Source organism: Bidens hawaiensis, unplaced genomic scaffold (genome assembly GCF_021521415.1).
Source record: "Bidens hawaiensis isolate Kalapana, Puna unplaced genomic scaffold, B.hawaiensis_p1.1 tig00000702_1, whole genome shotgun sequence".
NCBI classification, from domain to species: Eukaryota; Viridiplantae; Streptophyta; class Magnoliopsida; order Asterales; family Asteraceae; genus Bidens; species Bidens hawaiensis.
This window is the reverse complement of record NW_027491042.1, coordinates 4,817,501-4,844,401: the sequence shown is the minus strand read 5'-3', so window position 1 is coordinate 4,844,401 and position 26,901 is coordinate 4,817,501. Positions and strand designations below refer to the sequence as shown.

The 26,901-nt window shown below is 39.3% G+C and overlaps 1 protein-coding gene and 2 pseudogenes across 1 annotated transcript; all 3 read left to right on the top strand.

Annotated features, from left to right (window-relative positions):
- The first annotated feature begins 11,924 nt into the window (after nt 1–11,924).
- On the top strand, nt 11,925–18,168 carry LOC143533246 (uncharacterized). Its single transcript, XM_077028089.1, is given in 18 exon segments — nt 11,925–12,559; nt 12,685–12,795; nt 13,438–13,494; nt 13,583–13,656; nt 13,757–13,856; nt 13,940–14,013; nt 14,104–14,302; nt 14,379–14,432; nt 14,509–14,564; nt 14,643–14,681; nt 14,888–15,029; nt 15,746–15,930; nt 16,032–16,099; nt 16,169–16,241; nt 16,342–16,403; nt 16,480–16,521; nt 16,524–17,679; nt 17,766–18,168. Coding segments are annotated over 18 exon segments (2,832 nt in total). The 5' UTR covers nt 11,925–12,478; the 3' UTR covers nt 18,025–18,168.
- Nucleotides 18,169–21,013: 2,845 nt separating this feature from the next.
- LOC143532667 (uncharacterized) lies at nt 21,014–22,106 on the top strand (annotated as a pseudogene).
- A 179-nt stretch (nt 22,107–22,285) lies between these two features.
- On the top strand, nt 22,286–23,900 carry LOC143531879 (uncharacterized protein At2g29880-like; annotated as a pseudogene).
- Nucleotides 23,901–26,901: the final 3,001 nt, after the last annotated feature.

Genomic DNA, 26,901 nt, shown 5'->3' with positions numbered 1-26,901 from the left:
ATGTCTGCACGTGACCCGCGGGACGGTATATCTAAATTATTATAGTGGCAGCGCCACGGTTTTCAGGAATGTCTGCGCGTGACCCGCGGGACGGTATATCTAAATTATTATAGTGGCAGCGCCACGGTTTTCAGAAATGTCTGCGCGTGACCCGCGGGACGGTATATCTAAATTATTATAGTGGCAGCGCCACGGTTTTCAGGAATGTCTGTGCGTGACCCGCGGGACGGTATATCTAAATTATTATAGTGGCAGCGCCACGGTTTTCAGGAACGTCCGTGCGTGACCCGCGGGACGGTTTTATCAAGAATATGTTATCAAAACTATGTTTCAATACGGTTTTATCAAGCATATGTTTAAACAATGTTATCAGAAATATGTTTCAATATGGCTTTATCAAGATTATGATGCAATACGATCTATCAAGTCACCAAAACTTGTGAACTCACTCAGTTTATACTGATTCAAATGTTTTTACGTGTCTTTCAGGTGATAGGTAAGTAGCGCAAGGAGTCACACATAGAGCACTTCACGCAGAACATCCATAAAATTAGCTTTTTGGAAGATTTTAGTTCTATCCCTTCCACACGCACAGTTGTTCCCGCCGTGTGAAGGGATATGGCGCGGAAATCTTCAGTGATTTTCATACTTGGATGTTTTTATGTAATTCTAAATGTAATGTATTTTGTACTAGACATTTCATGCTCAATGGAAATTTTATTTTTCTTAAATGTTTGCAATGACCCGTGCTTAACTATCAATTCCCACTCACGCGCGCCCGGCTGTTTCCGCCGTTTAGGGCCGGGTGTGACAATTGGTATCAGAGCACTGGTTATAGCGAACTAGGAAAGAAGTTTTAACATAGACTATAACCGTAGGGGAATCGCATGAAATATTTTGCAAAGAAAATATTTTCAAAAGAAACCACACACGCACTTAGGAACACGGGTCACACAATGTCTAGTGAACATTAAGGAAAAACACTATGTGCTCAGGGTACATGCGCTAAGTTTGATATATTTTTTTTTATTCTCTTTTTAAGAAAAACGAGAATGCCTCCAACCAGAGCCAAGGGAATTACCATGACGCCCGAGGAACTCGCAGAAATAATCGCGCAGGCGATCCAACGCATGAGGCCAGCAAGGCCGAATCAAGTCAGGGTCGTCAGGAGACCGAAACCCCAGAACCCGAATCAGGAGCTTTGGACAAAGGATGCTCCTATAAGACATTTATGGCCTGTAAGCCTTGGCCATTTAAGGGCACCGAAGGGGCCATTGGGCTCTACAACTGGATCGACAAGATGGAGACAGTTCTCTCCATTAGTGGATGTAGTGAAAACCAAAAGGTCCTTTACGCGACCTGCATGTTTCAAGAAGCGGCCTCGTCTTGGTGGAAGCTTCAAACGAAAACATTGGGGCGAGAAGTTGCTCTCCACAGGACCTGGGAGGAACTGAAGGAGATGATGATGAAAAAGTTCTGCTCTCGCGCCGAGATTCAGAGTCTACAGCAGGAATTTTGGAACCACACCATGGTAGGAACTGATATCGACGCCTACAACAACCGTTTCAACGAGCTTTGCCAGTTGGTGCCAGATATGGCAAACACGGAGGAGAAGAAGATCGAGAGGTATATCTTTGGGTTACCTCATGTTGTTAGGGTTCCGCTCAACGCCGCAGCGCCTCCAACCTTTGATGAGGCAGTAGCGCGGGCCATCACCCTTACAAGGGATACGGTCCGTGCGGGCATGTTAACTGCGCGCGGAATCGAGCAACGAACCTCTGATCCCAAGAGGAAATGGAACTCTCACCACCGAGGGTCCGACTCCAAGCAGCCACCATTCAAGAAACAGGAGAGCGTAAGGGCTTACGCGATTCAAGCCGCGGAGCCACCACGAAAAGTGTACAACGGGCCTCACCCATGGTGCAGCAGATGCAAGTATCACCACGGGGGTGAATGCGCAAGCCTTGTATGCGCCAAATGTAACAAGCCAGGGCACAAGACGATGAATTGCCATGCCAAAGAAACTGGGGGAAGCGATAGCTGCTACGCATGCGGGAAGCCAGGACACTTCAGTCGGGATTGCCCGCAAAAGAGAAACCAAGCTCGCGGGAGAGCCTTTGTGATCGGCGCGGGCGAAGCCAAAGAAGAACCGAATGTAGTAACTGGTACGTTTCTACTTAACGACCATTTTGCATCTGTCTTATTTGATACTAGCGCTGACCTAAGTTTTATATCCACTGAGTTTAAAAACTCCCTAGGCCTAGCAACCAGTAGGCTAGACACGCCTTATACTATAGAACTAGCCAATGGTAGGCAGTTATGCGCGAGCGAGAGGACTGAGCTATGCGTATTGGTCATGGGAGGTCACGGATTCAATATTAACTTATTACCAATAGACTTGGGAAGTTTTGACATTGTGGTAGGTATGGATTGGTTAGTCGAGAACCACGCGGAAGTTATTTGCCATGAGAAGCAGGTTCGAATCCCACTGATGAGCGGAGAAACCTTGGTAATTCAAGGGGAAAGAAGTGGAGTTGCGACAAAACTCATTTCGTGTCTAAAGGCGCGCAAGTGCCTGAGGAAAGGATGCTACGCCTTCCTGGCGCACGTAGTAGAGAAGAAAGGAGATGAGCGAAAGATTGAAGACTTACCAGTGGTGCGCGAATTCCCGGAAGTCTTCCCTGAAGATTTGCCCGGATTACCTCCGCCGCGACAAGTCGAGTTTCGAATCGACTTGGTCCCAGGAGCTGCGCCAGTAGCTCGATCACCCTATCGACTAGCTCCATCTGAGATGCAAGAGCTATCCAATCAGTTGCAGGAACTGTTGGATAAGGGTTTCATACGCCCAAGCTTTTCACCTTGGGGAGCTCCAGTGCTTTTTGTAAAGAAGAAGGATGGTTCCTTCAGAATGTGTATTGACTACAGAGAACTGAACAAGCTGACAGTCAAGAATCGGTACCCCTTACCGAGGATTGATGACTTATTTGATCAATTGCAGGGATCCAGTTATTATTCGAAGATAGATCTACGGTCAGGATACCACCAACTTAGGGTCCATGAGGAAGACGTGCCGAAGACAGCCTTCCGAACTAGATACGGCCATTATGAGTTCTTAGTGATGCCTTTCGGGCTAACTAATGCGCCGGCTGTATTCATGGATCTGATGAACCGTGTGTGCAAACCATACTTGGATAAGTTTGTGATTGTGTTTATAGATGATATTCTGATTTACTCCCGAACCAAAGCTGAGCATGAACAACAACTAAGACTAATTTTTTAGTTACTGAAGAAAGAAAAGCTGTATGCAAAGTTTTCTAAATGTGAGTTTTGGCTTAGAGAAGTTCACTTTCTCGGTCACGTTGTAAACGAGAAAGGAATACACGTCGATCCCTCCAAGGTCAAAGCCATCGAGAATTGGGAAGCGCCAAAAACACCAACTGAGGTGAGGCAATTCCTAGGACTAGCTGGCTACTATCGACGTTTCATTGAGAACTTCTCCAAGATAGCTTTACCTCTGACCGCGCTAACCCAGAAAGATAAGAAGTTTGATTGGGGTGAAAACCAGGAAGCAGCGTTTCAAATGTTAAAGCAAAAGTTATGTAGTGCGCCAATTTTATCTCTGCCCGAGGGGACGGATGACATCGTCGTCTACTGCGACGCATCACATCAAGGACTCGGATGTGTCCTTATGCAGAGAAACAAAGTCATAGCGTATGCCTCTCGTCAGCTCAAGGCCAATGAAAGGAACTACACAACGCATGATCTGGAACTTGGAGCAGTTGTTTTCGCGCTAAAGATTTGGCGCCATTATCTTTATGGTACGAAGTGTTTGATTTTTACGGATCACAAGAGCCTTCAACACATATTTGATCAGAAGGATTTAAACATGAGGCAACGAAGATGGGTTGAGTTATTGAATGATTATGATTGCGAAATAAAGTATCATCCTGGAAAGGCGAATGTGGTAGCAGACGCTCTAAGTAGGAAAGAGCGCGCAAGGACGCTACGAGTTAAGGCTCTAAGATTGACCATTCGCGCAGATCTCACTACCCGCATCCGAGAAGCTCAACAAGAAGCCCTGAAACCAGAGTTTGTCAAGAACGAATCCCTTGGGGGTATGAATAAGAATTTGGAACTCAAAGAGAACGATACTCGATATTTTGCTAACCGCATATGGGTCCCTCTCAAGGGAGGATTGCGCGAGCAAGTGTTAAACGAAGCTCACAAAACGCGATATTCTGTACATCCTGGCGCAGACAAGATGTACCAAGATGTTAAAGCGCTGTATTGGTGGCCCAATCTGAAAGGCGGCATCGCGACGTATGTCAGTAAGTGCCTGACGTGTTCGAAGGTGAAGGCTGAATACCAGAAACCATCGGGGTTACTTCAACAGCCAGAAATTCCCATGTGGAAGTGGAAACAAATCTCTATGGACTTCATTACCTAACTGCCAAGGACACCTGGGGGTTACAACACGATTTGGGTTATAGTAGACCGGCTAACTAAGTCAGCACACTTCCTGCCGATCAAGGAAACCGATAAGATGGAAAAGTTAGCCCGATTGTATATTCGAGAAGTAGTTTCAAAGCATGGAGTCCCGGTGTCCATCATTTCTGATAGAGATAGTCGGTTCACCTCAAGATTTTGGAGATCGTTACAGGGGGCTTTAGGTACTCGTCTTGACATGAGTACGGCTTATCATCCCCAAACGGATGGACAAAGCGAGCGAACAATTCAAACATTAGAGGATATGTTGCGCGCATGCGCAATCGATTTCGGAGGTAGCTGGGATACTCATCTCCCATTGGTTGAATTTTCATACAATAACAGTTATCATACAAGCCTCAAGGCTGCGCCGTTTGAAGCCCTGTATGGGCGCAAGTGTAGGTCCCCGCTGTGTTGGGCTGAAGTGGGTGACAAACAAATGACTGGTCCAGAATTGATCCAAGAAACGACGGATAAGATTTTTCTGATACGGGATCGCCTTAAGGCAGCGCGCGACAGACAGAAAAGCTATGCTGATGTGAGAAGAAAACCATTGGAATTTCAAGTAGGGGATAAAGTGCTTTTGAAAGTCTCTCCATGGAAAGGAGTCCCCCGTTTCGGCAAGCGAGGAAAGTTGAACCCGCGATACATCGGACCATTTGAGATCCTGGAAAGGATCGGTCCAGTTGCTTATAAGCTCCAATTACCCGCCGAACTTAGTGGAGTTCATGACACGTTTCATGTATCCAACCTCAAGAAGTGCTTATCTGACGAAACGTTAATTCTACCATTGGACGAGATTCATATCGACAAACAACTACACTTCGTAGAAGAGCCTATAGCAGTAACCGATTGGAAAGAACAAAAGTTGCGAAGGAGCCGGATCAAGTTAGTGAAGGTTCAATGGAACTCAAGGCGTGGGCCTGAATTCACTTGGGAAAGAGAAGACCAAATGCGCAAGAAATACCCACACCTCTTTCAAAGCATAGCTCCCGCCAGCAACGCCTCCTAAATTTCGGGACGAAATTCTTCTAACAGGAGGAGAATGTGACACCCGGTAATTTCCCAATCCCATAAACCAAGTAATCAACCTAATTATTAGGCAAATATGTTATATGCGCCCTGCGCGAGCGCGCCATGTTAGAATCAGCGCGTGCATGTTATATGCGCCATGCGCGGATGTTTTGGCTTTATGTTTTCATATAACTTAACTTTTTGTCATATGGGTGGACGCCCCGCCTGATGCTAAGGCGGGTGCATCCCAAATCATTTATGCGCGTGCGGAAAGGGGGCTAACCTCCCCGCATGGCGGGAACATTGAAAGCTAGTTTGTCTGAAGCTCCAGGATGGAATTGACTTCAACATAACTGATCACTATGTTGAAATACCAAGACCTCATGGAGAATCTACAAATGAAACTCAACGTCCCTGACTGCGAGAAGGTTACGCACCTACCCGCAGCAAAGAAACAGCCTACACGCAGAAAGCTATACGCGCAAGGCTACACGCACAAAACACTTAGTCTATTTCTCAAGTGTAAGGGGATTTCCCCCGCCCAGAAGGGACCAGTAGCGTGTTTCAGATATTTTTACCTTTTGACTACACACTGACAACAGTACCAGGAAAAGTATACTATAACACGAAATGTTAGCTGTCAGCCGTACCTACTCCCACCAACCACTGTCCTGCATGTCCTGTCAAAATCAATCAGAATCTTTTTAACCACTCCTTAGGACTATCACCCCCATCCCTAAATAAATAATAATAAGTCCCATACTTTGTCATCATTACACCTAGATATGATAAGATTTTAATCCCCTAAATCAAGGGATTGTGTTCCCTTGAATTTGCCTATAAATATGTATCAATCCTTGAATAAAAACATCACACAAAAACACTCCAAACTCTCTTAAAATCTGTAATTCTCTCCCAAGCATCCGTTTCCATCTCCGTTTCCTTCGCTAGGTAAGCCGAAACTTTACTTTTCTGACCAACCCTTATATTCTTCGAATTCTTGATCTTAATATACATATTTCTTGTTATTTAATCATATTTTAGACTCCCAATTTCGAGGCTAACACCAAGAAACCCGAAACCCCGATTAATCTCTTAACAAGAATCACAGGTGAGTCTCACAGCCCCTATTTTCACTATTTTCACTATTTTTAAACTGTTTTCGGGGCGAGGGACACGTACTTAAATTATGCTTTATCATGGTACTCTTACAAGTAATGAAAACGATTATGTGTTTAAATTATGTTTCTTTATGGAATATTTTCGAGCAATGCAAACGGTTATCTATGGTTTTCGATGTGAGTGCGATACGAGTAAGTGATCACTTTACCATTGGAACTCTAAGGGTAGGGACTACTGTGTTTGATCAACCCACTCGTAGGGGTCGCACCCCTTGCAAAGACGGGTGCCTAGTATGTCACGGGGTAGTACTATGGGATTGAGCCCGCTCGTAGAGGTCGCACCTCTTACAAAGACGAGCGCCTTGTTTTCCGGCACAACGTCCGTGCGTGACCCGCGGGACGGTATATCTAAATTATTATAGTGGCAGCGCCACGGTTTTCAGGAATGTCTGCGCGTGACCCGCGGGACGGTATATCTAAATTATTATAGTGGCAGCGCCACGGTTTTCAGGAATGTCTGCGCGTGACCCGCGGGACGGTATATCTAAATTATTATAGTGGCAGCGCCCCGGTTTTCAGGAATGTCTGCGCGTGACCCGCGGGACGGTATATCTAAATTATTATAGTGGCAGCGCCACGGTTTTCAGGAATGTCTGTGCGTGACCCGCGGGATGGTATATCTAAATTATTATAGTGGCAGCGCCACGGTTTTCAGGAACGTCCGTGCGTGACCCGCGGGACGGTTTTATCAAGAATATGTTATCAAAACTATGTTTCAATACGGTTTTATCAAGCATATGTTTAAACAATGTTATCAGAAATATGTTTCAATATGGCTTTATCAAGATTATGATGCAATACGATCTATCAAGTCACCAAAACTTGTGAACTCACTCAGTTTATACTGATTCAAATGTTTTTACGTGTCTTTCAGGTGATAGGTAAGTAGCGCAAGGAGTCACACATAGAGCACTTCACGCAGAACATCCATAAAATTAGCTTTTTGGAAGATTTTAGTTCTATCCCTTCCACACGCACAGTTGTTCCCGCCGTGTGAAGGGATATGGCGCGGAAATCTTCAGTGATTTTCATACTTGGATGTTTTTATGTAATTCTAAATGTAATGTATTTTGTACTAGACATTTCATGCGCAATGGAAATTTTATTTTTCTTAAATGTTTGCAATGACCCGTGCTTGACTATCAATTCCCACTCGCGCGCGCCCGGCTGTTTCCGCCGTTTAGGGCCGGGTGTGACACCGCAGCCATGCATGTGCCACCGCGGGAACCACCATGCGGGTTTCGCGCAAAAGACCTCCACCATGTGGGTTTTGCGCAGAAGACTGCCACCACGCATGCTCGCTGGCGGGTCACCATTCCGCCGACATGCGTGAGCGCAACTCTCCGCCATGCACGCGCGCCCGCGAGTCACCACTCCGTCGCCGTGCATGCGCACATAAGGCCAAGCGCCAAACTTAAAGGTCGGGAATCCTCATAAACCCATAAGGCCAAGCGCCAAACTTAAAGGTTGGGAATCCTCATAAACCCATAAGGCCAAGCGCCAAAATTAAAGGTTGGGAATCCTCATAAACCCATAAGGCCACGCGCCAAACTTAAAGGTTGGGAATCCTCATAAACCCATAAGGCCACGCGCCAAACTTAAAGATTGGGAATCCTCAAACCCATAAGGCCATGCGCCAAACATAAAGGTTGGGAATCCTCATAAACCCATACGGCTTCCCGCCGAATACAAGACCGAACGCGGCTCCGCTCCGCTCAACACGCCGTCATAATTAAACCTATTAACACAAGCCCCCGCGGGTCAACCATTCTAGCGCCAAGCCACGTCACATGCGCGCCACCGCGGGTCAACCATTCCGCCATTCTACATGCGCACCGCCATGATGCTTGAGCGCAGTCGCATATCACATGCTCATGCACCACTTATGCTCACGCATCACATATGTGACAACTGCCCAAATCCGACCCGACCCAGGTACCCGTTTTCGGATCCGATTTTTTTAAGATTTAAAATTTGATTATAATCTTTATAAATTTATCAAATATATATATATATTACTAATAATAATAATAATGATATTAATAATAATTCCTTTCCGCCGTCCCGCCCCTTTTTCTCTCTTGTCGCCGTCCCGCCCCTCTGCTTAACCCTTAAGCCTTGAACCCCCTTTTTCTCTTAACTCTTTGCTCGTCCTTTGGTTCTTCCCGCCTAAGGATGTCTGCGCAGCTCCACGCGCCAGACTCCTTACAAGGAAGCCTGCGTGAAGACCAGCTGTTCCTGCGATACGCGAGGCGAACTGTTCCCGCGGCGCGCTAAGGATTTTAGTTCTTCCCGCGGCGCGCTAAGGATTTTAGTTCTTCCCGCGGCGCGCTAAGGATTTTAGTTCTTCCCGCGGCGCGCTAAGGATTTTAGTTCTTCCCGCGGCGCGCTAAGGATTGTAGTTCTTCCCGCGGCGCGCAAAGGATTGTAGTTCTTCCCGCGGCGCGCTAAGGATTGTAGTTCTTCCCGCGACGCGCTAAGGATTGTTCTGTCTGCCTTCGCCCTCGCGCACTCAAGCCTTCTCGCGCTAAGACACTTAAGTCTTTTCTCCAGTTTAAGCCAGCCTGTATGCTTTTGAAATATCTTATCTTCTGTGCTATACCTGCCAAGGTATGGGCACAGTAGGCCAGATCTGACATCTGTCCGAAAGGTCACTTTCGGCGCAGCTTGCTTACCAACCCTCTTGGTTGTCAGAAAAAGTAACTGGCAAAATCTTTTAAAATCTTCTTTTTCATGTCTTGTACAGTACTTTGACTGACCCCTCCCATGCAATGAACAGTACCTGTCAGCCTTTCCCATCCCCTGCAGCTGCCACCATATCTTTTGCTTTTGATATCTTTTGCTTTGATTTGATAAGATCTTTTTTCCCCAATTCAAGGGATGTGTTCCCTTGGGTTTCCCTATAAATAAAACTAATTTCTTGGATAATTAAACACTTCACTCAAACACTTAAACACTCCCCAAAATCTTTCTCCCCTCTCTCAGCCGAAGATCCTCAGCGATTTGCTATCCGTCTTCTCTTCTTTTCTGCCCAGAAATCCCGGTAAATAAATAATATATAATTTTCTTTAATAATTTGTTTAAGTGACTTACATATATTCAAGACATAAAAACCAATCGTTAAACCAATAACCTCTTATTTATAGGTTAACTTTCGCTTGTTTAAAAGTTGGTTCTTGCATTATCTTTCAACGCACCTTTTACAAGTGAGTAATCTCGTACCTAATCCCCTTTTATTTTTAACGTTTTGAGTAATCTCATTACTCATTGGACCTAGTTTAAAATATAACAAGACAAATTTATGTATTTGAATATTATGAGTTATGATATGTGATTTGTTACTTTATGGTGTGTTATGCGCATGCGCAATGAAATGTATTTATTAAATATTGACACCCAAATAGTGTCAGGAGTAATGAAACAATTCGTAGCGCCCCGATGTATAATCCGCCATCGGTCGGGGTGTTACAACATATGCTCACGCATATTACATATGCTTACGCATCATATGCTCACGCATATCACATCAGCGCACGCAACATCTGCGCATGGCGCATGACACAGCCTGTGCGCAAGCGCATGAAACATCTGCGCATGACACAAAGTCTACGCGCACGCGCATGCAACATCTGGGCGTGGCGCATGACACACAGTCTACGCGCACGCATGCAACATCTGCGCGTGGCGCATGACACAAAGCCAAAGCCTATGCGCAAGCGCATCTGCGCATGACACAAAGCCAAAACCTATGCGCAAGCGACACAACAAATGAGAATAGTCTAATCCCAAATCAGGATAAGGACAACTTTATTTGGCAGCAATGAACTAGGGGACTATCGTGGTATACCACCACTACATTATCGCGATGAAAGACATCCGAATCTTAGGGCGGGAGCCTAACAATATCCCAAACGGCCACGCGCTAATTTGATATGTTTTTGCAGGTTCGGCTACGAGTCGCACAAGCACATATGACATTATTATTATCTGGCCGACTGCGCCTCCATTATTATCTTGAAAACAAGCTAATTACATTATTTTATAGCTCGTAAGTCGCCTCGCGCGCAAACTATTGAGCATCATTATCGAGATGCGCGCTCTATCTTTTATCAGGCCTCGCGCCACTATCGTAAGTCGACATTGCGCGCAAGCTTCATTATTTTATAGCTCGTAAGTCGCCTCGCGCGCAAGCTTCATTATTTTATAGCTCGTAAGTCGCCTCGCGCGCAAGCTTCATTATTTTTATAGCTCGTAAGTCGCCTCGCGCGCAAGCTTCATTATTCTTATAGCTCGTAAGCTACCTCGCGCGCAAACTATTAAGCATCGTTATCGAGATGCGCGCTCTATCTTTTATCAGGCCTCGCGCCACTATTGTTATGATGCGTGCTATATCTTATTCATGCCAGTGCACCATCATTATCATAAAGATCACAACATGTCACCATAATGGAGAAAACCTCCCAAAACTCGAAGACAATAAAGACAATGCCGAAGAAAAGGGAAAAAAACCGCCTCATTTCCTAACACACCTTATAAAGTCCAGCGCTCCACCTAAACGCTTGCACGCCTAGGAGCAACACTGGATTTGGGGGGCTTGTAGGGGTATGGTACTAAACCCGGTTTTACGACCCTAAATTTATTACGTTTGGCTTATTTTATTATATGGACTAATACAATGTTATTGGGCTGAGGGGGTTTTGTGGAGGTAACCCTAACTGGGCTAGGCCCATTAGGGTACCATGATGGTGGCCATGAGGCTCTATATAAGGAGGTCTCCACCTCCTTGTTAGGGGGTCATGCTCAATAAGAGCCACCACCCTATTTTTGTGTCTGTAAACAAGAGATCCTCAGGATTTCTTAGCAGTCACCTCCACACCCCCGAAAAGCCATTGCAGGTCTCAAGCAATCGAAGAAGAAGATCAAGTCGCGGTTCGTTCATCTCGAAACCCGTGGAAACATCGTCATGGATCAGGTCAGATTCATTTCATGCTTCGACAACATTATATAAACCTTAAAATTAATTAATCAAATTATATAAACCTTAAAATTATATAAACCAAATCCAAATTATATAAACCTTAAAATTAATTAATCATGTATAAAAATTACCCATTTTGACTCGAATGAATTGGTTTTGGTCTCATCCGTCGGCTTCAACGAATACTTTCCTTTCTCCTTTATGTTTTTAATAATATTAATAACTGCAGCCTTTTGTTCCCTTCCCTCTCTATTATTCTTATTCTTTTTCTTATTCTTCATGTCACAACAAACTTTGACCCCTAAATTCTATTAAAAATTCATACGACATATTAATCAAACAAAGACCATAAACATCATCATTATCACATACCCATTTGCTTCAATTTCATTATCCCACCACCAATTCCCATAATTATAAACCAATTTCATCAACACTCTGTTCACCAGTTTCCTCAAATTCATCAAATTCAAACTCGATCGTTGAAATTTGAATCAATGGGTACTTGAATTGAGTACCCTTTATCCAATTTGTCACTAATTACTTCACAATTGTACCCAATTGATTGCTTTTGAAGAGTTTCAGTTACTGGCTGGAACTCTGGTAAACCCTAGTTTTGTTTCAGATTTAGAAGTTGATAAAGTTTCTGTCTGATTCTTGGCTGGTCAACTTTGGCGGCTGGTTTTGGAGTTGAAGTTTGACTTTTGGTTTCTTCATTAGAGCTGGATTCATGTTCCAATCTGCCAGGGTTGAAATTGGGATTTTGTAAATTTAATTTAATAATAATAATAATAATAATAATAATATTAAATTAGGGAAAATGGTTAAAAAGAATATTTTTCATCAGAGGAAGAACTCATGGCCTCCTGAAGGAATTGTTAATAGAAATACTTTACATCTGGTGAGTTCATCTTCTTCAAATCATGTTTTTTATTTATAATATAATTATTATGAGTTCTGTAAATTCCAAGAATCTTGGACCTGGATCACATGATCTGTTGTTAATTTTAATGTGCTTGTTTGCAGCTTGATTTTGATAGTGGGGCCCCACCAGAACAAGCATGGAGAAGGAAGTTAAATAGTCATGCTGGTATTCTCAAAGAATTTAGTGTTACCTTCATGGAAGCAATAAGAATGGTAACTTTATGATCTTTGTTAAAATAACCAACATATTAAATATTCGGTGAACCGTTCGTGAATTGTTTGGTAGAAAGTTCATTTACGTTTGTTTATTTAATAAATGAGTAGTTAAACGTACAAACATGAACACTAGTTTCTTTTCGTGCACGTTTGTTCTTTCACGCTCGTTTATGTTCATTAGTTTAACTTTTTTAAGTTCATTAGTTTATGTCCGTCTGCATATTCATTCAATTTTAATTTTTTAGGCCCACTACAGTTTACTCTTGTTTTATAGAAATAAAATATCACCGTACATTTTAGTCTAGTCTTATAAAATTAAAATATCACCCATAAACGTTTAGTCTATTTTTATGAATTTTTTAGGTCCAACAGATTGATATTCACGCTTAGTTTTCATTGGTATCCACTCGGTTATTTTTGTTCATCTATGTTCAGCTGCATTCGTTCGTTTATACTATTAACAAACGGACACGCAGACACTCATTTTCTTAACAAACGAACATGAACACGAACAAGAAAATCCTGTTCGTGTAACTTTAGATGTCCGTGTTTGATCGTTTGTTTGGTTAAGTTAAACAAACTGTATTCGTTTTGTTTGTTTACAAGCCTAGTAACATAACTTAAAAATATCAAATGCAGATTGGTCTCGGTATACGATTATGGTCATATGTAAGGGAAGAGGCTTCTCATGGAAGGGTAATTCCTCAAACTATTTAAAAAAGGTCACTTTATAATCTTTGTACTTCTTGAAGTGACGGCCATTTGATTAACGCTTGTTTTACAGAGAGCACCTATTGACCCTTTTAACCGTGAAGGCACACCGTCAGCTACACAAGGGGTTCCGCTTGGTGGGATGGGGTGAGTTTCCACTTGCATCCAACAATGGCTTCGGTTTATGATTTACAAAATTACAGTTTTACCCATGCGTGATGTGTTTCATTGTATTGTCTTATTGTAGAAGTGGCAGCATAACTAGAGGGTTTAGAGGAGAATTCAGGCAATTCCAAATAATTCCGGGTGCATGTGAACCTTCTCCTATGATGGCTAATCAATTCTCGGTAAAGATCTCATCTTTAACTTTATATGATATTAAATATTAAAGTAATTTATACATGTCTAAAGAGTTATGTTTTGGATTCAGATTTTTATATCGCGTGATGGTGGGAGTAAAAAGTATGCATCCGTTTTATCACCTAGGCAACACGATGGGACAGGGTAAGAATCATATACGTATAGAAATCTTTATACTTTTGTGACATTTTTATAGTTTTAGGTAATGACATTTTGACACAACTCTTAATTTAGAGGAGATCAAGGTTTATCGTCATGGGGATGGAATTTAAGTGGTCATAATTCTACATATCATGCGTTATTTCCACGAGCATGGACGGTTTATGATGGTGAACCCGATCCTGAACTTAAAGTCTCATGCAGACAAATTTCACCGTTTTTGCCTCATAATTATCGCGATAGTAGTCTTCCGACTACAGTTTTTGTTTACACGGTATACAAATCTAAACTTTGATGTAATTATTGGTCATGTGTATTGAGTTTTAAGGTTTATGATTTGTTTTTGTTAGTTGGTGAATACTGGGAAGGAAAGAGCACAAGTCAGCCTTCTTTTCACTTGGGCGGTAAATTTGATTCTGCTATCATGTTTAATAGAAATTTTAGCATATTCAAATAATTCATTTTATAAATTTTATGTAGAATTCGATTGGAGGAACGTCACACTTTTCAGGAGATCATGTCAATGAGCCTTTCATGTGAGTTTAGTTAGCTTATGTAATAGCATTCCTCTCTATTTTCTTCTTTTTCTCACACGTGAATTTTGAAATTAACAGAGGTGAAGATGGAGTCTCGGGTGTGCTTCTACATCACAAGTAAGTTTAAAGCTCCAAATTTTGCACATTATATTACATTACGATGAAATATATTATTTAATTCCAACAGCATAAGTTGCGCTTTATGTGGTCCCTTTGGCTAGCAAGGTATTCGTGGGTCCCGTTAGTTTTTCACTTTTCCCTGGCGGGTTCTCATGGTTACCAAGAAATATTAATGAGTCTAATGGAGATTATATTATATGCAGGACAGCCAAAGAACACCCTCCTGTTACTTTTGCCATAGCTGCCTGTGAAACCCAGAATGTAAACGTGACGGTTTTACCAAGTTTTGGATTATCTGATGAAAGTTGTGTTACCGCGAAAGATATGTGGGGTAAAATGGCACAGGTATGATTAGATATATATTTTGAAAAATCTTCTTTATAAAGTTTTTAATCTTATTTATAAAATCTTTACAACCTATTCTGAATCTATGTGTTAAATCATGTCAAACTGGATCTAACATATAAAGGTTCTAATCTTTTTTATAATATCCTTACTACCCGCCCAAATCTTTATAGTATAATTATAATTATATCATGTAAAAATGGGTCTAGCATATAAAGTTTTAATCATTTTTATAAAATGCTTACCACCCGTTTTAAATCTTTATATTATATCATGTAAAACTGAATCTAGCATATGAAGTTTTAATCTTTTTTTTTATATAAAAGCTCTACTACTCATTCTAAATCTTTGTATTTGATCATGTAAAACTTGATCTAGCATATGAACTTTCAATGTTTTTTTATTTCCTTTTAAATCTTTACGGCGCGTTCTGAATCTGTATGTTAAATCATGTAACTGGATCTAGCATATGGAATTTTGATCTTTTTTTATAAAATCAGTGTCTAGATCTTCATATTATATCATGTAAAACTGGATGCAGCATGTATAGTTTTAATCTTTTTTATATAAAACCTTTACTACCCGTTCTAAATCTTCATATTAAATCATGGAAAACTGGATCTAGATATGAAGTCTTAATCTTTTTTTACAAAATCCTGCAAACCATTCTGAATCTTTAGATTAAACCATGTAAAACTTGATCTTGTTGCATTTAGGATGGACATTTTGATCGGGAGAACTTTAACAACGGACCAAGTTTTCCATCATCAGCAGGGGAGGCTAATTGTGCTGCTGTGTCGGCTTCCACATGGGTCGAACCAAATGGGAAATGCACGGTTGCATTTGCTGTCGCATGGTCATCCCCAAAAGTCAAGTTCATGAAAGGAAAATCATATCACAGGTACAGTCTCTTATTAATTTCCAAATGTTTCAAGCATATTTGAATTTGCATTTGCGCTTTTGGTTCTGATCGGATCTTTATATATTGATTTTGTTCTTCAGGAGGTATACCAAATTTTATGGGACTTCCGAGAGGGCAGCCGAGGAGTTGGTTCATGATGCTTTAACAAGTATGTCATTCTTTATCATGTTCTTAAGAACTAGTATCATCAAACTAATCTTAATTATGTTTTGATTAGATTATAAGAGGTGGGAAGAGGATATCCAGAAATGGCAAAATCCAATCCTGAAAAACGACAGTCTACCAGAATGGTACATATTTTTGTGCAGTAATAATCTTATTTACAATAATAATCTGATATCTTATATTATTAGCTCCTAGTTCATATATCAGATTGGTGTTCTGTCTTAGGTACAAATTTACATTATTCAACGAGCTCTACTTTTTGGTTGCTGGTGGCACAGTTTGGATCGGTACTAATCTCTTCTAAGCTGTATAATTGTTAATAATTTGAAGTTAGTTTAACGTTTGTTTATAACTTTGATTCAGACACCCCAGTACCAGCAGACGACTCGGGGAGTGACCGAAATCTATCAATAACAAAACACAAGATGCTTTTGAGAACAACGATTCAACACACGAAAATGCACATTCTCTTACAAATTCAAGCGAAGATGATGAACCCGAACAAGATGAAAACCCGGTTTCCACAAGTCTTAATCTAATATCACATGATGATGAAGAAGACGTTGGTCGGTTTCTTTATCTAGAAGGTGTAGAGTATATTATGTGGTGTACTTACGATGTTCATTTCTACGCATCATTCGCGCTTCTAGAACTATTCCCGAAAATTGAGCTCAGTATCCAACGGGAATTTGCAAAAGCGATTTTAACCGAAGACAAAAGAAAGGTCAAGTTTCTCGCCGAAGGAAACTCAGGAATCCGTAAAGTCAAAGGTGCGGTTCCTCACGATCTTGGAACCCATGACCCGTGGCATGAAATGAATGCATATAACATTCATGACACGAGCAAATGGAAAGATTTAAACCCTAAATTTGTTCTTCAAGTATACCGAGACTTCGCTGCAACGGGAAACTTATCGTTTGGAACCGATGTCTGGCCCGCGGTCCGTGCTGCCATGGACTATATGGACCAGTTCGACCGAGACGGAGACTGTTTAATTGAAAACGACGGGTTCCCGGATCAAACATACGACACATGGACAGTTCACGGAATTAGTGCTTACTGTGGTTGTTTATGGCTTGCTGCACTTCAAGCTGCAGCCGCCATGGCGGTCGAGCTAAATGATAACTTCTCGGCTCAAAAATACAAAAAGAAATTCTTGAAAGCGAAAACTGCGTTTGAAACGAAACTGTGGAACGGGTCTTATTTTAACTATGACAGCGGATCAAGTGGGAACAGTAAATCGATCCAAGCGGATCAATTAGCGGGCCAGTGGTATACCGCATCTGCGGGGTTACCAAGTCTTTTTGGTGATGATAAGATTCAAAGCTCTTTACAGAAGATATTTGATTTCAATGTTCTGAAAGTCAGAGGCGGTCGTATGGGGGCGGTTAACGGTATGCATCCAAACGGGAAAGTGGATGAAACTTGTATGCAATCCCGTGAGGTGTGGACGGGTGTCACATATGGAGTTGCAGCCACCATGATTCATGCCGGGATGGAAAAAGAAGCGTTCATTACAGCCGAAGGGATATTCACTGCCGGCTGGTCAGAGGAAGGGTTTGGGTAAGGCGGGGCCCATTTAAATATTCAATATATTTGAAGTTAAATACGGTTCGTAAGTAATTTGCAACTTATTTTTTTTTCTGTAGATACGCGTTTCAGACGCCCGAGGGCTGGACAATGGACGGGAGTTATAGGTCACTAGTGTACATGAGGCCGCTAGCAATATGGGGAATGCAGCGGGCGTTAGCAGCACCAAAGGCGGTGCTTGGTGCACCAGGTGTGAACATAATGGATAGAATCGGCACCCCACTTAGTTCACGAACGTCTTTTAATGATAGGCGTGTTAAAAAGATTGCTCATAAAGCCAAGTGCTTTAGCGACTGTGGATTTTGTTGTGTTTGTTAAGTTTGTTATTTGTTAACATTCTTGTATTATTCGTGTTTGTTTACAAAAGAATCAAACATTTTACTTATTTGTTGCAAAATTTATGTAACAAGGAATATAAAGAAGGTTGATGAATGACGGATGATACATGGTCTCTTGTTTGACAAGCAACAAAGTTCAGAATGATACTTTTCTGATAGTTTTGACACTAGAATACATGTATTAGTATAAGATCAAATTGTGGCATATACATGAGGGAACCATACCTGTAAACAACCCAAACAGTCAGGTCAAATTGTGAATCGTTTGCGAAAGGGACGGTGAACCTCCGATCAATGGCTTGGGTCCACTATTAGTATAAGATCCACCGAACCAACAAGCCTAGATCGATAACAACGGATAGGATTAGATGGGGGTGCTAAACGGGTCGTGTTCATTGGTTGGTGGGCCCAACCCGGCACGAACATGAAAGTTTGACCCAAACCTGAAAATCATGTCAGACATGTGAACCCGAACACAACACACATATTCACAGGTTCACCTGAACTTGAAAACTGTGTCAGACGTGTGAACCCAAACACGACACACATATTCATAGGTTGACCCGAACACTACCCGTTTGACTCAAAAGTTTTTTTTCACAATTCAATAGTTTAAATTTCTATTTTTACAACAATACAAACTATGTAGCACAGGAACGGGTACGAGACCGAGGACGGTACGGGAACAAGGAACGACAAAGGCATGGCAATAAGAAAATATAAAAAAATAAAAATATATTAAACAAATTTCAAAATAGATATATATTGTTTAAGAATTGAATATGTTATTTTAAAACCTTGGGTTACAAATGAAATATACGAACTTACAGAGACTAGATTGGAGAAAAAACAATCTTGTAATAAACTTACTTCATAAAAACTAGTGTTAAAAGTGTAATAAAAGAAATTAGAGGGCATAAAGTGACGAAAAGGCAAAGTTGATTAAAAACCCTAAAAAGTAGATAAAAATAACTTCGCTTCTATCTCAAATTTCAGCTATAAGTTTCATTTTCATCTTCCATTCTGTCTCAACTTTAGTTGCTCCGGCGAAGTATTCCGGCAACAACGCAAGTGGTTCATGGCTGAATCTCGACGGCAAATAGGACGCAACCCTAAAGATTAATGGAAGCGACCCGAAATGTTTTGTATCCGTCCCAATTAACCCAAAAACGTTTAGTATTCGTCCCCATTAACAAGAACAAGAAACGTCCCCATGGCGTTTCTGTCCCCAAAGCATCCAGGGACGGGTACCAGATCTAAATAGTCGTCCCCGTGACACATAGAATACAAATTTATATAAATCAATGACATTTTAAGTATATAATATTTTGTCAATTTCCTTTTTAGTTTTAATTTTTGCATAAGTTACCAACCAATTTAATTTATTACATTGGACACATGTTAAAAGAGTAGAGTATAAAACAAATGGGTTAAACGAACACGACTAAAACTGCAAATTTTGTGTTAGGTTTTTGTGTTTTCGTGTCGTTTCAGAAATTCACACATCTAGGATTAGGGGTGGTAATTTATGACACGACCGAAAAACAAAGAAAACAATTAAGTTTTGGGTTGCCATATCTAAGGCATAAGGGTCATGTTTAACCCATTTAACTAAACAAATCGACCCACCAATCTATTTAATTATATAGGTCGACCCGCCAACACGTTTTAAAAATTTTTTTCAACCCACTTGACGTGTTTAGATAAATGGGTTGAATGGATCGCACCCACGTTAGGGTTGGTATCTTTGAGATGAATATTCATAATGGGTCATGTCTGAGTTCAATTAATCGACATGCCAACCCGACACAATTAACACACCTAGTATGATAAACACGTGAATAAAAATAACGAAGCAAAGTACAATATAATCTAGGTTAAAACTAACAAAATGGGATAATTGTTCGTTGTTGCATTTGATATCATCCACAAGCGATCACACATTTACTTAGTTTACAAACAAATAATCTTGATCTGCAACTATGAATAAAAAAATAGTGATTTATATACTATATAAACAACTTTGTTTATTACACAACAGGATGAAAACAACGAAATAAGAAATTTTAATAAATTATGAGTAGCATTGCCTTTGCTGAGCCTGCAGAGGATGATGTAGAAGGAGGTGCAAAACCAAGTAAGATTGAAATAACATCAGACATTGATTTGGGCTGCAGGATACAAATGCTAAATGTTCATATACTACATTCTTAGGGGGTGTTTGGTAGGTGGAATGAGTGAATGAATGAAATAGTCCATTCCATTGGAATGAAATTTGGAATGTTTGGTTGGTTATAGTAATGGAATGACCTGTTCTTTAGGAGATCCCATTCCCACTAATTTTTTTATTTCATTTCTTTCCTTCTAATCAGCCTTCACAAAAAAAACTACCTCTGCAAATCTCACGAATTCGCATCACAAGGTATGTTCTCCATCAATAATCTTCTTAATTCCGTATTTTATATGAACATCAGTATTATGATTTCGTGATTCCTATTTACATAAATTCATTGATCTATAAAATCATGTTCGATCATCTGCAATAAATCTAATGATGTTTCCAGATTAATTCAATGATTAATGAAGGTAAAAATAATCAAAATTAGAACATAATAAATTAGGGCTTCTTCAAAACTGAAATATTAGCCATTATTGACATTAAAGAAGAATTATAATGCTACTTTATCTAATGATGATTAAAAATGCAAAAATTGATAACCACATTTTTGTTTATTTTTTAATTTCTTCATGTTAGCTCATATTTGTGTGTTTTACCAACAGTACCCCAATTTCCTATGGTATAGAAAGTTCAAAATTATTATACCTGCTACTTGAGTATTTTAGGTGGTGCTTTGTGATTTATTTGATGTATGAACTGTATATCAGTTAATATGTTATGGAGGGTAAGGGCCAAAGAATTTAATATGTACTAACTCTAAACATGGTTTTTGTTGAATATTATTGCAGTTATGTTTAGACTTAAACTGAACAAATGAAAAAAAAAAAGAAATTAGCTGCATTAAGTGCGTTGTGGCTTCATATACTAAGCATGGTTTCTTGGTATATTCAGCAATTCATACTGTTATTAGTATACATTTAGATACGTGTCCAACTAGAGCTCGCTACAAGATTTTCTACCCAGAGATAAAATAATATATGCACAAATTGGTGTATGAAAGTGATGACACGTGTCTTCATCAACTTAGAATGAATAGGGAAACTTTTGTGACACTTTGTAATATGTTGGAGAGAGATGGAAATTTGACAGCGTCTAAGTACCTCCAAGTAGATGAACAAGTTGCAATTTTCCTGTACGTTTTGGCACATAATGTGAAGAATCGAGTGGCGAAGTTTTAGTTTCGCCGATCAGGGGAGACTATCTATAAACATGTCAACAGTGTGTTAGATGCTGTTATACGATTGGAATGCGAATTGTTTAAGAAACTGGAGCCAATATCGAAACTTCAACAGATGAAAGATGGAAATGGTTCACACCTGGCATGCAATTCATTTATGTATTACCAGGCTTGGAAGGATCTGCTGCTGATGGTAGAATACTCATAGTGATATGATCCGAGAGAATGGGCTGCAAGTGCCTAAAGGTAACTACTATCTTGTTGATGTTGGGTACACCAATGGAGAGGGATTCCTTGTACCATTTCGAGGTCGAAGATATCATTTGATACTTGGCTAAATGAATGAAGACCGGAAAAGCCTGAAGAGTACTTTAACATGAAGCACTCAGCTGCAAGGAATGTCATCGAACGATGTTTTGGTGTTTTGAAGAAAAGATGGGCTATACTTAGAAGCCCATCTTTCTATCCAGTTAGAACATAAAATAAAATTATACGTGCATGTTGTCTTATGCATAACTTTATTCGAAGAGAAATGGTGTATGATCCTTTTGATGATGGTGAATTTATTGACATAAATAATGATGCGGATGACGAAGATCTTGGCTCACATGTGGAACAAATCACTACGATTGGGACCTCGAATGAATGGACCAACTTTAGACAAAATTTGGCAACATCAATGTATAATGCATGGAGTAATCATTGATTTATTTAGAGAACTGTGTTTTTTAGTTATGTTACTTTGGTATTCTTAATTAGATGGATTTTTTTAAGATTAAATGTGAATATTATTATGTTTTTGTTATACTATGTTGGTTATTTTAAACATCTGAATGTTTTATGTGTTTTATAAATCATACAACATTGATGTTTGGTCTGAAGATAATGGAAACACAACTTGATTCTGAGAGGGGTCCAAGAAAGAATAAAAGAAAGTGGAATGAAAAGGAAGATGAGAAGCTTGTTGCAGCCATGTTGGATGTACTTAATTCGGGTTCTCATTACAAATCAGATACCCGGTTTCTTGCAAGCGGTGGAGAAGCAACTAGCAATTTTACTTCCTGAAGCAGGCATAAAGGCAAAGCCACATATAGACTCACGTATAAAGACGATGAAAAGTGACTGGGCTATTGTACATGATATGCTATCATGTAAGAATACAAGTGGGTTTGGCTGGGATTATAATAATTAAATGCTCGATGCTCCACAGGATGTTTGGAAAGCTTATTTACGGGTATGTATGATCATTTTTGTTTGTAGTTTTTCTATAGTAATCGCTAGGGGTGTTCATGATTAGGTTTAAAATGGTGAGTCCGCCAAATCAGTCATCGGCTTGGTTTCGCAGTTGGTTTTCGAAATCTTTTTTAGTCGGTCAATTTTGAAAATTTCAAACCGTATTAGGCGGTTTGATTTACGGTTTTGACTCGAAACCGGTCGAAGAAAACCATTACGGGCCGTAAAAGTATTATATAACTTATTAATTTATATACTTCATTTTAGGTGTATACTAACTAATAAAGAATCCAATAAAGCGAATTCAGCTAAGCTGCTGACTTTTTTTTAAACCATATAATAGTTTAGAAATAGAAACCTGGTTGTTAAGCTGCTGTCTTTTTTTAAACCATATAACAGTTTAGAAATAGAAACTTGGTTGCCTGGTTGATTCTTTTGAGTACCGGCTGAAGTATTAAAAGAAGAATAATATATTTTACCATGCATATAGCATGATTACCTTTGCTAAAATTTTTGGTTAAATGATTTTCAGTAGCCCAGCATAAAATAAATACATACAATTTGGATGAACTAGAAACTGAATTTTTTTTAAACGAGGGATATTTTTGGTGAGGGACACTGCTCAAGATTTTAACCAGACCATGAACACCCCTAGTAATGGCATCTACATTATTATTTTTATATTATGTTAATTCCGACCGTGTTGATGTGGCTTGTTAGGTGCACACAAATGCAAAAAGATGGAGAGGAAAGAAATCTTCTCATTATTAGGACTTGTGTAATGTATTTGGAAAGGATCGAGCAAATGGTAGAGCTGCTCAAATAGTTGTCGATATTTTATCAGACATAAACAAAGAAGAAGAATATGGTGCTAAAGATGGATTGGACGATATATATTTTGATCAGCAAATAAACAGCCCCTCATATGCAACTTCTAGAGAAGAAACAAGCACACACCAAAAGAGAAGGACGCAACAGCTTGGATCCTCTAATGAACAGCTTAAAAGAGTCGGCAAAAATAATTGGTGCAGAGTTTAGGGGGGCTACAGATACATTCAATAGAGTTTTTGGAACAGAGAGCAATAGAGAGGAAATGCGAAACAATCTTTTCGAGGAGATGAATAAAGGTTGCGGGTTTGAGTATTCGTGATTGTGATAAAGCTGGATGTAAGCTCGCACAGAATGAGAGTTGATGGTAGTTTTTTATAAAGTTAGTAAAGACCGTAAACTTGGATGCGTGAAGAACATGCTTAACGATACTGAATAACGTGATATAAGATGACATTTGGATGATTTTTATTACTTTTTAGATGGTTAATTTTGGATGATTTTTATTTTTTGCTAGTTGGATACTTTTGGATGATCTTTATTTCTTCTATTAGTTGAAAACTTTTTCATGATTTTACAAAGGTTTAGATTATTTTAAAATTTTATTAAATAAAAAATATTTTTATAATATACATTTTAATCAGATAATGTTGTAAAAATTGGTAAATTTTGGATTCATTCTATTCCATGTTAAAGAATTTTTTTATAGTTGATTGTATAGTGTATACACGTAAATATACAACACAAAAAAATGGGCGGTTATTCTATTTTCATCATACAATGATTCTTTTTCTTCTTTGTATCATAATTCAACCAACTGAGGTTATTCTAAGCTGTAACTTCAATCAAATAAGAATAGTTTCTTTCATTGGTAGACTATTCCAGTAAAGTAAGATGGAATCGAATCCGGTTCCCATATTGATTTCTTAGTTCTTATCAATTATTTTTTTGAATATTGAATTTTTTAAGATCGAATAGACTGACCATTTTTTTCTTTTTTTCATGAGAATGAATATGTTTTTATGTTATTTCGTACTGTAGAATTCTTTTCCTTGGGGGATCATTTTCCCGCGAGAAGTAATGAGAACAATGATAGAATGGATTGCTACCTATGTCTAGATCGCGGATAAATGGAAATTTTATTGATAAAACCTTTTCAATTGTAGCCAATATCTTATTACGAATAATTCCGACAACTTCAGGAGAAAAAGAGGCATTTACCTATTACAGAGATGGTGCGATTTGATTTTTTTTATTACTCTCAGTCTTACGAGAAAAGAAATACACACGATTCGTGATCGGTAAAAAAAAGAAAATAAAAAAATCTACGCTTGTTGAAGGTAAAGTTTGGAAATAGAACAATTCCTTCTGTCGTGTATCCTCGATTAATGCAGCCTCAGATGCTATGTTTCAATTCTCGATTCTAGTATTGAGCGAAAGGTTATACCTATGGTTCGGTATTACAGGTCAATCCTAGTCCACTAATACCAATAGGCAGCAGAGGGGAAGAAGCACTACACCTAGGAATCAACAACACTAAAACTTTGTTATAAATTATCCCTTTCTTTAGGAGGCTTGGGACTAAAAGAATGGTTGGGACAACAAACATCCATCTCGTTTGTATTTTGGATACCCGTATAACCATCGAAGGCTGTTGAAGTGACTTATTTATGGAATTTGGGAAGCGTTGAGAACAAAGAAATTGTTGGAGTTATCATTTCTCTCTAGTACCAATACGTTTGATGTTAAGAAAAGATCTCTTGCAGGAAGGTTGGCTAGAGATTTCTTGTAAAAACACTAGCCCTACTCAGTTCATAATGAGAAGTTTTTCATCTTCTTTATTTTATCATTTTATCATTATGCACATAAGGGAGGAGCCGTATGAGATGAAAATCTCATGTACGGTTCTGTAACGGAGATTCTTTGAATTGAATGACGACCGTAACGGATGTCAGCCCAATCCGAAGGAAATTATGCGGAAGCTTTACAGAATTATTATGAAGCTATGCGACTAGAAATTGATCCCTATGACCGAAGTTATATACTCTATAACATAGGACTTATCCACACAAGTAACGGAGAACACACAAAAGCTTTGGAATATTATTTTCAAGCGCTCGAACGAAACCCATTCTTACCACAAGCTTTTAATAATATGGCCGTGATCTGTCATTACGTGCGACTATCTCCACTATAGAAAGAAAAAAGTAAAGAAAGATCAAATTCACTAGTAAATACTATAAAAAAGGGCTTTCTACATAAGCATCGTCTAAAACAACGATTTTTATTAGCTGTAGAAAAGAAAGAAACTTCATAGAAGTTGAAATATGAAAAAATAGATATGCCTAGCTATTTTAGTCTATGGGTAAAGTATCTAATTGATAGAGTAAGCACCGTAAAGATCAATTAGCGAGGTTTTGGCCGATACAATAAGAACTGCTTACTTATGTCATGATGTGAGACAAACGTTAGTAATCAACTTATGTAATAGAGTTGATCCACTAAGGTATTGAGCAGCGGTGTAGGATCAGATCCAAAGATAGTAAGTCTTTCCATTCGAAAGTCTTTTTCAAAAATTCTATATAATCTAAATTTCTATATGATATGAAACTGAGATAGTTACCTTTCAGAAAATTCTAATGATAGGCGAAATGTCTATGTTTTATTCTTCTGAAGGTGGGAGAAAAGATAAAACTAAAATAAACCGGATTTTTAATCCAAACTTTAGATTTAAGTTTGAAACTCATTTTATTAACTTCTTTTAGTTAACCCGAAAAAATGGGATAGATCTACGATAAATGTTATTCAGTTAGATACGGTAGATTCAAATGGGATAATGGGATACAAAAAGAGTTAACTGGCGAGTCGTATGAGGTAGGAAACTCTTAAGTACGGTTCTAAGGGAAGGAATTACCCCACCTATTCCGACCGGGGAGAACAGGCCATTCGCCAGGGGGATTCTGAAATTGCGAAGGCTTGGTTCGACCAAGCAGCTGAGTATTGGAAACAGGCTATAGCACTTACTCCTGGTAATTATATTGAAGCTCATAATTGGTTGAAGATTACTAGACGTTTCGAATAGAAGATCAGACATTTTCTTGATTTTAGTTATGATTTAGATTGTTTTAGATATTTTTTTATTTGTTATAATTCATTTTTTGTTGGCCCCATCAGTCAAATAAAATAGATCGTTCATTTGGGAAGAATCCATCAAAGAATTTCTTTATATCCCTTCTAAGCGTTCTATTTCGTATGGTATTTTGTAGGACTAAAGGATACATGGATAGCTTACAAAATATATTTTTTCTTGTCGTTCTTTTTTTCTATAAAAAAAAAGACTATTAAAACTAATCAAAAAGGCTTCGAATCACTGTGAATATATCAAAATTTCTTAGTAATAGCTAATGTCTGCTCGCGTGATTTGGAATAGAGTACTATTA